Source organism: Antennarius striatus, chromosome 21 (genome assembly GCF_040054535.1).
Source record: "Antennarius striatus isolate MH-2024 chromosome 21, ASM4005453v1, whole genome shotgun sequence".
NCBI lineage: Eukaryota > Metazoa > Chordata > Actinopteri > Lophiiformes > Antennariidae > Antennarius > Antennarius striatus.
Genome location: NC_090796.1, coordinates 11,894,112 through 11,905,536, shown reverse-complemented (window position 1 = coordinate 11,905,536; position 11,425 = coordinate 11,894,112). Strand labels below are relative to the sequence as shown.

Sequence of the window (11,425 nt, the reverse complement as noted above, 5' to 3'; positions counted from 1 at the left end):
TTAAGGAAACCACCTCTGGGATGTTTCAGCCCAGACATCTGGAATAAAGGCCACAGCTGACCCACTTCTCATTCAACTCCCCCACCCACCCCCCACTTTTTTTCTTGCCCTTCAGCTAGCTCACTTCCTCCAGACCGGTGGCGCGTACTTAAACGTGTCTCCCCTTTCGGCATATTCCCTTTCTTTTCTCAGAGGAAACTAAAGCTGGAGAGGCACACTGAGCATGACTCTCGTTTGGCTCTTGAAGGTCCAGCTGACAGAGGGGTGGGTAGAGGAAGTGAACGGCTCATGATGTCTTCCTGTCATGATTTTGTTATGTGAATTTGGGCTGATTTTGCTTTCTTGTCATGTGTGTGTATTTGCAGCACATTTGCAGGTCTGGATGTGTGTCCTCTCTTGAGATTCAAGCTCCCCACATAGCATAGCAGAGATCCTTAGAGCTGCCTGCTCATGTCTAACTTTATTGCAGCCTGGAGTGCCCCCCTATCCCCCACCCCCCTCCAATGCTTAGGAGTGAGGGGGTTGACCAATTGCCAGCAGCTGTTGCTCATTTCACAAAGGTCCCGCCCATACAGTGCTGAGACTGGCAGTGTAGTTACTTCACTCTAGATGAGCAGCAGAGCTCCCAACTCTGGGATATGACTGCATTACGACCAGGTGGATGAAAAGCTGAGACCAAAGAACACAGGAGGATTTCTGATGGTGAGCCGACATGTTCTTTTATTTTACTGTGTTGATCCACTGAGGAACAGAGGTAGAAAGTCGTGTCATCTGAGAGGAAGAAACATTTGAGTCATGGATTTGTCACAATCTGATGCATACGTGTTTGGTTTGACCTCTTATACTCTGCTCAGATTATTTACTCACTTTAATGACACTTATTTAAAGTAAAAACTGGTAAAATGTCCATTTTTTAAGGGATTGAAAGCTTCCATTTCTTTGTCTTCTTTTTTTTAACTTGAATAATCCCTGAAGGTAAATTAGAAACTCACCCTAGCACACTCTAGTCATGTCTGCTATCAGAGATGTGGCAGCTGAGTTTATCACAGGATCACTTCTACACATTCTTTCCATTCCCTGTTTAGCCTCAGCCGTGAGTATCTGAAAAAGCCTGGGAACATGCATCACCCATACTGTTATCCGTGCACTGTTTTTGTCTTTCTGTATTTTCTCTGTCTTATTATTAAGGAAATAATGTTGAGGCTTGCTTGGTGTTAAGAAAGCAGCTGAAGTATTGATAGAAGTTCTGAAAGCACTTCTCACCCCTGACCTTTGTGTTTATTACACTACTTACAAAGGGGTGAGAAGTGGAGATGGTGGTGCTCAGAGTTTATGCAAATGTCTACAACTTCTTACAAAAGAGAGGAATATATTTCCTGCGAATGAGTTTTCTCTTTTTTTGCGGTACTGTGTGTGTGTGTGTGAAAACAGACAGGAAAGAATAAATGTAACAGGATGTGAAAACCTGTCACCCTGCAGTTCATGTGTTCAAAGACAGGGGCGAAGTTTTCATTAAAAGGGGATTATTTGAGACACTGCTGAGGCTTCATGCCCCCCCTCCCCAATTCAACTCTTTCTATTTCCCTTCCACTAGTTGTGCTGAGAGGAGCCCAGAACCCAGTAATTAAATACCTGCCATCACCGACCCCTCCCCCTTCCTTCCCTTGGGTGACCACAAACAGCTAGAAAACTGTCCTGTGGAGGAAAACATCTTTGTCGGCCTCCTTGGTCTCCATCCTCTGCCTCCTCATGTTCCTGCATGCAGAGCAGGGGACCAGACGAGCACGTAAAGCCTGACTGCCGTACACCCACCCGCCGACGGGTATGGCTCTCCAAAGGAGTCTGGTGCTCGGCGTGTTGACCGTCGGCTCGCTGCTGTGCATCTACGTCCTGTGTGTGAACCTGGAGAGACCTCTGTCCTGGCCCACAGTGCCCCTGAAACACCTCCACAGTTTCACACTGGGAATGAGCAGGTGAGCGAAGGAACTCCGTAGTATTTATTTAATGTGCTGTAATAACAGGTTAATTAAAGTGTTTTTAAACAAGACAATGGATATCAAAATCTGACTTTTTATTACTTGAAAGCCTAAAGCTGAAAGCCAATCACTCTTAGGTCAATGAATGATCAGACATTCGTGGCTAGGAGATTATTTGTTAAAAATAGGTTACACATTCTGTTTGGATAATTCAGTATAGTGTAAAACACTCTCAAAATAAAACGACTGGCCAACAACAGTTTTACATTTCAATGTTGTTTCAGATTAATCCTCAAGTTTTCAAATTACCTGAATCACTTTATTCCAGTCTACCCTTATTCGGCAGTAAAACGGGATTGAAGGGTTAAAGTCTGAAAAGTTCCACTTTTTTTTGTGACCAGCATTTATTTTCCTTCAGGCTGTATCATTGTGGATTCAACAAAGGAGCCACACAGTGCTCCAGCTGCACTAATGAGAAAAAAAAAAAAGCTTCTGGACTTATTTCACCAGAGGTGGTCTCTTACACGCGTCTGTGAAACATAAGCTTTGTTAGAATAGGCAACGCTCCAGGTTTAAAAGCTAACACGGTCAGATAAGATGCATTAGGATGGGGAGAAAAAGCGGAAAACGTGACTGTTTCACAAAGATCTGTTTCAAACATTAAATGTTAAATTAGGGCATGTGGATCTTGTGATCTTGCTGTTATTTAATCTGAAAGCTCAGAAATAAACAGCAATTTGAATATCTTGTTTGCCTTTTTGCTGTAGCTCCTTTTTATACTCATATTTTTTACTGGTTCGTGCAGATACATAAAATTTAAAGGTAAATTTTCTTGAAACACAATTCAAATTTTTTATTAAATTGTTTTGTCTTATGAAAAAAGCAATGGGGCAAAACTTAAAGTAATAAATAGTATTTCTGATGCTCATTTACTTGTGATTTTACCTTTTTTCCTGTTTTTGGTTTAACACTCCTTACATTTTCAAAACCCACCTTCAGATACTTATATTTGTCATATCTCCTTCATGCTAGGCTAATATAGCTTCTGTCTCCAGTAGGTTGCTGAACAGACATGAGTGTAGTATCAATCTTCTCATCCGACCCTCATCACAAAAGCAGCTGTTTATATGCAGAGAAAAAACCTTTCGTATGATTTACAGCCAACGGTGACTTGCTGGGCTCACCGCCAAATCCTGTTCTGTCGTCTTCCACAGCAACTCACGAGACTCCGAGGAGCCTCTTGACAGAAAGGGTAATGATGACGAGGAGACCCGTCCGCAATATGCCTCCACCTTTCACCCAGAGCTCACAGTCATTCATGAACACACACGTGACACTCATGTTTTAAAGACTCAAACATCCAAAAGCACTGAGCACAAACCAGCAAACGACAATGTCCTGGATGTGTCAAAGTCCGGTTCCAGGTCTTATGGTGTGAGTAAAACCAGGGCTGGTTCCGAAAGCACCCCGCCGAAGCTTGGTCGACCCACAGCCAGGCCCACAGACCCTCCTTTCATCGGAGACACTTACATGAGTGAAGATATCCCACCACAAACAGTGAGTTGTGTCGTTCCGGAATATAGCCTGTTCCTCAAAACCTCTATATGTACGTAGAAGGTCTGTGTGTAGATGTCTTTATGAATTAGTTTGAAGGATAGGCCTGTTAAAGTTCAGTTAATGTCTTTTTTTAAAAATTGTAATACTTATTTACTGCTATATTTTACAGGTTAGCTGGGTAAATATTAACAGCATGAAAGCATTCATGTTTATTACTTATATATTTTTTTTTTTATTGTTAAAATATGCAACTGAGGTACTATATAACTAAGAATGTGCTACTATGCAAAAAAACAATATGAGCATGTTATAAAGAATGGCTATGAAACTTAGTTTCTGTTTGCTAACATGCAGATTTGCAGCTTAGGTTAGTAGTTAGGCCTAACCTCAAACACATAACAAACTGCGGATTTCATTCTGACTATAGGAAGTGTGATTAGATCATATGCCTCTTGGCTTGTTGTAGTTTTTGAACAACACTGTCTTGAATTGCTCAAAAACGTTATAAATCCCTGGATCCAGGTCCTCTCCGTCATTTACCGGTAACAGAGACTTAATAAGATCAACCCTCCCGCTGAGTTTCAATAAAAAGCCTTTGTGAATTCCTGGTAAAAGTAAAAAAATTACCTCCTTGGGTGTGGTAAAAAAAATTAAACCATACAACATCTAAGAACATTGCATAATCTTTAAATATCAAATATTTTTCCATGAAATAAATGACAATGTATTAAAATTAAGTGACAAGAGAACAGTATTCATGATGATGGATAGAACAGTGTCAACACAGAGTGTAACAGATGTCATCTTTAAAACCTTCTGAGGCTGTGATGCCAGTCATGTGACATCAACCCATACATTTGTGGAGACCAGAACACTTCTGGCTTTCATCAGGCTGCATTCATGGGGCGGCTGCCACAAGTGTACTGGGTGGGTCTGTCTTCCCAGTGAATGTTTTGTAGAAAATAGAATTACGTCTCAGCCTAGAGCCTTGCTCCATTCCTCCCTCTTGCTTCCAGTTTCCTGAATGTGTCATGAAAGATTAATTCTTTTCTTGTGCTGAGAGAAATGCAGGACAAGGGCGACGGACACAAGATAGGATTGAAAACAATGCGCCTCATGGTCTTTGAACGTCTCATGACAGTGTTTAGAGTACTGAATATAATAATGCTTCCATATGCCACAATCATGTGAATCTGCAATGGACACGCTGTACTTTGGACTGATCTGGCTTTATAAAGGCTGTCACTTTAGTCATTTTGATCTGTTGCACAAGAACCTGCACTAAAACTGAATTGATAAATCATTCCGCAGAGAACTGGAGCAGATCATCAATTGAACAAGAGACATTTTCCCAAATGTGCTTTTATATGATATGCATTAGAAAAATATGTAAATGTAACCTAATGTAAGTAAGTCTAAATCTAATGAGTAAGTTGAGAGAGAACAAAGACTAGAAGAGGCGACTGTTGTGGACAAGGAAGTAACAAAGATTAGTCAGAATGAAGTGAGGAGGGCATTGAAGAGGATGAAGAGTGGAAAGGCAGTCGGTCCTGATGATATACCTGTAGAGGTTTGTAAGTGTCTAGGAGAGTTGGCAGTAGAGTTTCTGACTGGGTTGTTCAACAGGATCTTAGATAGTGAGAAGATGCCTTAGGAATGGAGGAGAAGTGTGGTGGTGCCCATTTTTAAGAACAAGGGAGATGTGCAGAGTTGTGGCAACTACAGAGGAATAAAGCTGTTGAGCCATATAATGAAGTAATGGGAAAGAGTAGTGGAAGCTAGACTAAGGGCAGAAGTGAGCATTTGTGAGCAGCAGTATGGTTTCATGCCAACAAAGAGTACTACAGATGCAGTATTTGCTTTGAGGATGTTGATAGAGAAGTACAGAGAAGGCCAGAGGGAGCTGCATTGTGTTTTTTGTAGATCTGGAGAGAGCTTATGACAGGGTGCCCAGAGAGGAACTGTGGTATTGTATGAGGAAGTCTGGAGTGGCAGAGAAGTATGTTAGAGCGGTGCAGGACATGTATGAGGACTGTAAGACAGTGGTGAGGTGTGCTGTAGGTGTGACAGAGGAGTTCAAGGTGGAGGTGGGACTGCATCAGGGATCAGTTCTGAGCCCCTTCTTGTTCGCTATGGTGATGGACAGGCTGACAGACGAGGTTAGACAGGAATCTCCATGGACTATGATGTTTGCAGATGACATTGTGATCTGTAGTGAGAGCAGGGAACAGGTGGAGGAGAAGCTAGAGAGGTGGAGGTTTGTCCTGGAAAGGAGAGGAATGAAGATTAGCTCCAGTAAGACAGAGTACATGTGTGTGAATGAGAGGGACCCAAGTGGAAGAGTGAGGTTACAGGGAGAAGAGATCAAGAAGGTGGAGGATTTTAAGTACTTAGGGTCAACAGTCCAGAGCAATGGAGAGTGTGGAAAAGAGGTGAAGAAGCGTGTCCAGGCAGGATGGAACGGGTGGAGAAAAGTGTCAGGTGTGATGTGTGATAGAAGAGTTTCAGCTGAAATGAAAGGAAAGGTGTACAAAACTGTGGTGAGACCAGCAATGTTGTTTGGTCTAGAGACAGTGTCACTGAGGAAAAGACAGGAGGCAGAGCTGGAGGTAGCAGAGAGGAAGATGCTGAGGTTCTCTTTGGGAGTGACCAGGAAGGATAGGATCAGGAATGAGTACATCAGAGGGACAGCACATGTTAGAGGTTCTGGAGATAAAGTCAGAGAGGCCAGACTGAGATGGTTTGGATTTCCAGAGGAGAGATAATGAATATATTGGTAGAAAGATGCTGACTTTTGAACTGCCAGGCAGGAGGCCTAGAGGAAGACCAAAGAGGAGGTTTATGGATGTAATGAGGGAAGACATGAAGGTAGTTGGTGTGAGAGAAGAGGATGCAGAGGACAGGGTTAGATGGAAGCAATTGATTCACTGTGGCGACCCCTGAAGGGAAAATGCCGAAAGGAAAAGAAGAAGAAGAAGTCTTGTTGACAATGCAGTTGCAAGTTAATTGCCTCCAGTGATATCCTGAAGTTCAACTTTAACAAACAACGCTGGCTTCGTAGCCATCATGTGGGACACATATTCACAGAATGGAGATAAGACTTCGTGTTTGTGGTCTGATGATAACATGCCTGCGTTATCTGCTCTCCACCAGGACTGCCCGAAAAGTATCAGAAGTCGGATCACGGAAACTGAATTTGGTAGGAAATATCTGAAACACATTCCAGTCCTGCAGTGGGCAAAACATGTCACTCCAGAGCAACACCAGCGTCTGAGCCAGTATCCAGGGGCACATGGCTGGGGAGGTGTCGATTATACAAGTATGTTGTCTTATTTCCTTTTAAAAAATTATTTACAGTATTTTTTTTGTATTTATTGATCTGTATGTTTTCTTCCTGTCTTCCTTTCAGACATCTTGAACACAGCTCATTTCCTCCACTTTTTTTTCCTCTGTTCTATCCAAACCCTTGACTGTGGCACTTTGACATGAGTCGCTGGAGTTCCGAGCATAAAAACATGTTGCTGTTGACAGTGCTAAGAAAAGAACCATGATTCTATTTTTGTGGGCTTAGCATGCATCTCCAGCATAAACACCTCTGAGTCCTCATGCATTTTGGTTGCTATGATTAAAGAGTCTACAAACTGCTGTAAATGTCTGTTACAGATCAAGTCTGTAGTTTGTGCATTGTGAAAGCACTCTATTGCCTTGAAGGATGTCCAAATAAGTTACAGACCAGTCATCTAAAGCTTAGAATTTTTTTTTTTACAGACAGTCGAAGGATCATGCAGAATTGTTTTGTATACAGCAATTATTTATGGGGGCATGTGCTTCACCTCGGTCATGATCTTACCTTAACTGCACCTTCTTGTTTTTGCACCCGCATTCGTTGCTGGTGCAGCAATTGGGTGTTGTTCTTGTCATTAAACTTTAAACTTAAAAGTCCTTTGAGAATGAGATAAATAATCCAGATGAATGTTTTTCTGTGTCAACAGCTCTAGTGGAGACACTTTCTCTCCTCAACTCTTCTGCTAACTGGCAGATGTTGGATGACTGGAAGGAGCGCAGCAATAAAACTGACTGTATCCAATGTGCTGTGGTGGGGAACGGTGGGATACTGAAAGATTCAAGGAAAGGGAAAGAAATCGACAATCATCACTATGTTTTCAGGTAGATATTGACTCATGGATTGTAAGTAATCCACATTCCTGCATTTCCACATTCGATAAAAAATTTACCCTGGCAATTAAAACCATATTACCATTTCTTGGATCAGGTGAAAAGCTAATTTAATCCTCGTCTGGGGGTATCATTCAGTATCATTGAAATTCTATGTGATGAAATGCTTGTAAAAGAGCTCATGTTCAAAAGGAACAAAGCAAGTCCTTAAGCAAAATATAATAAAGTACTCACTAATATTGGTACAAACAAACAAACAACGCATGAGTTTTAAAACTCCAGTAAACTAGCAGCATGACAAGCAACACTGCAGATGGTGCAACAAGTGGTATAAGAAAAGCAAGTTTGTATTACATGTAAATTAAATCATCTTTAAGAGGTTCATTCTTCATGTTTGAGTGTTTTTATTTATGTTTGTTGATACTTCAGGACCAACGGGGCAATCATTAAGGGCTTTGAACAGGACGTAGGATCTCGGACCACGCATTACACGTTCTCCACCAACACACTGATGAACTCTCTGAGGAGTTACGCAGGCGTTGGATACAGTGGACCACCCATCTCTAAGGTGAGGTGACAAATTGGAAAGTTCTTTTACAAAAGAGTACTTCAACTCGGAAAGAAAAGAATTAAACGTTCTGCTGTCATCCAACAGGAAACAAGATATATTTTTCTGCCAGATCATGATCGGGATTATCTGCTGATGAAAGCTGCTGTCATGCACGCCCCAGTAGAGAGAGGACCTGAGTATGCCAAAGAGTACGTCTGACAGATTTTCATAATGATGACAGATTTCAAGGTCAAAAAACATCACATTGCCATGAGCTCCTATCCACTAATTGTACTTTAAATGAACATTATGACCATGTGATTACTGTTGTAACGTTGCATTTTCTTTCCAGTCCACTGAAGTACTTTGGAAAGGATGTGTCAGCAGAAAGGCTGAAGATGTACCACCCGGATTTCATCCGTTACCTCAGAAACAGGTGAGCTTTTTATGTGGAGATCAGGTGAACGGAATGAAAAGCGCAGCTTACATTTCAAATAGCTTGGGTTGGGAAGTTCCCACAGCCTGACAGAGGGCAGAAGAAGACTTCTACATATGAGAAATTCCATATTGGTGATGAACTTCTTTTTCCTTCAAGAGAAAGATTCATTGATGACCTGTTGTGCAATCTCTTTTTGTCAGATTCCTTCGTTCCAATGCTCTGAAAACCAAATATAAGGACATCTATCGTCCGTCTACAGGAGCTGTGATGCTGCTGGCTGCGCTGCACACTTGTGACAAGGTGGGAATCATCTTTATTTACAATCAGTTGCCCTTTCTTTTAATGCTTCTCTTCCGGATGAGATTATTTCAATTCTTCGAGCGGTGGTGACTGTCTCTGCTCTGTAACAGTGCACTCAGGAAATATGAATGTGTTCTTTGTCGTGTGAATTGTAGGATCTACGTATCGGATAACCTGCAGATCACCTCAGCTCCACAGCACGTCACTGTCGGAACTTTTTTGTGTAATTAAAACAATATGAGAAGGATTCACGCAATTCAAACTTTTTTTGTTCCCCAAAAAGCGTAAATACTGGAAAGTCTTTTGGACATTCCCATCCACAACTGTAGCTTTTGTGTTTTCTCTTTTGGTGAAGGTGAGCGCTTATGGCTTCATGACCCCAGACTACAGGAACTACTCTGACCACTACTACGACAGCACCTACCGCCCCGTGGGGTTCTTCATCAATCACGACCTGCGTATGGAAATGACTTTGTGGCAGCAGCTTCACCAGGCTGGACTTATACAACTCTACATGCACAAGTGAAGTCCTGTCGACCCGTAATGACATCATCTTGTTTCCGCTTGACACGGTTATAGAAAAATGAAGACCCTGCCCTTCAGAACTGATCACCAGTGGCTCCCAAGTTGAGAAAAACGGAAAAGTAGCAGAGGTTTTCTTTTGAGGGAAACAAATGGACATTTACTGTTATTGTTCAGATTGGACATCTTATTTGTGGGAATTGTGTTTCTAACACAAATTAATTCAAGTCTCCCAGGAATCATGTTTTTTTGTGATTTGCAATTGCATTTATCTCGGTTAAAAACAAACTCAGTGTTGGTTCTGCAACTGATCGTTTCAGTTTAGTCAGTAATATTTTAGTAACCATTCGATATTCATTAAATTTATGGTAAGCTGCTTTGCTAGTGAGAAGAGGTTATCATGCTAAAAGTAGTGAATAGAGTAAATGCTACACCTGATAAACTCCATCATGCTTGAGTTCTGACTTTGAAGGGACAATCTAAGCTGACCAAAGCATTACACTCCTGTTTATGTCCTCCGCTGCTGTCATGATGTCTATTTCATTCCTGCTGGTTTCTTCTGTGTCACCAACATTATATTCCAGCTACAATTAAAAAATGGTATTTAAAAGTGAAAAACAAAAGATACCATTCACCCTTTTGGTGGTTTAGAACATGCAAATCACCAAAATCATGAGTGGGTTGTACTCAGTTTATTTGTGTGATACAGTGTTGGCAAGGAACAATATGGCAATTGAAATGGCCACTTGCTTAAAATATCCTGTCACTCCTCCCTAAATAGACAGTTAGAGCACTGCTGGCAGTGGTGAGGGTTTATTCTGACATTTCCCAAGATTATTTTCTGTGATGCAAGTCTGTCTGCATTTCTATATTTTACTCTGTGTAACACAGAACTTAAAACTCACTGGGATATGTGAATCAAAAATTTGTTGAAGGGACTTAACTTATTTTTCTGTGTTCTTAAGTTGTGTTTTTTAGGCACACAAGTGTGTGCTTTTATTTTGTTTGTACCACACTGTGATGAGAACACTGTGTGGACTCTAGTGGACTTGCAATGCCTTTTAATGTGAATCACAAGTTGGGTTGAAGCATTATGACTGAAGGGAAAATTTTAGCAAGGTTTCCACCTCATGGATGACGACCGGCTTTATTCAGCTGCAATGCCTGGACTCGCCTCTCAGCTGTGAACATGAAGGGTCATTAAGTTTGTGAAAATTTATTGTTGCCATCCATCTCAAAGGTGGGGAGTGCTGTAGCATCACATTCTCAAAGACATTGCTGCATTAACTTATTCAGATAACCTTTATTTTATTGTACCAATACCAATGAATACATGTTGTAGGACAGAAGCAGAGGGAAAAGAAACCAAAGGAGCACAAATCAGGGAATATGTTTACCTGTATTTAAAATTTACTTTGGTGTCATATTAGATCAATACATTTCCGGACAAAATGGTCCACACATCTGAAATACTGGAACATATTTTTTACAATGTGTAACAGAAGAACTTTTCTGCATAAAAGAAACTGATCCCATCTCATCGTGTCGGGCTGTTCTTTTTTGGTTTGTCATTTTAGCTTGTTGGTATTATACCATAGTTTACTATAAATTACCAGGAAGACAGTGATATGTAACGGAAAACTTACCGGTAGGTAAAATCCTTTTTTGGAAACTCCTCCAAAGACAAACATATTCTTGTGAAAACAACACAACAAGCACAAACATGTACATCACAAGACCCTGCATTTTCCCTGTCATTACTGACACACGTGTGTGCATATACACACGTGTACACACACAAACACACACGTATATATAAAGTTGGTCAGCCAATAAATATGCTTGAAACAACTCCAGTAACCCATTATCTTCTTCTTCTTTTTTTGCTCTTTGTTGCATGTAGTA

General features: G+C 41.2%; 1 protein-coding gene across 1 annotated transcript; it reads left to right on the top strand.

The window, feature by feature from the left end:
- The first annotated feature begins 160 nt into the window (after window positions 1–160).
- st6galnac (ST6 (alpha-N-acetyl-neuraminyl-2,3-beta-galactosyl-1,3)-N-acetylgalactosaminide alpha-2,6-sialyltransferase) lies at window positions 161–11,055 on the top strand. The gene is made up of 11 exons (XM_068304744.1): window positions 161–264; window positions 366–702; window positions 1,595–1,973; window positions 3,191–3,533; window positions 6,687–6,852; window positions 7,526–7,700; window positions 8,139–8,277; window positions 8,365–8,468; window positions 8,612–8,695; window positions 8,899–8,998; window positions 9,354–11,055. Exons 3-11 carry the CDS (start codon window positions 1,825–1,827, stop codon window positions 9,522–9,524), a joined length of 1,431 nt encoding a protein of 476 aa, XP_068160845.1. The 5' UTR covers window positions 161–264; window positions 366–702; window positions 1,595–1,824; the 3' UTR covers window positions 9,525–11,055.
- The last annotated feature ends 370 nt before the right edge of the window (window positions 11,056–11,425 follow it).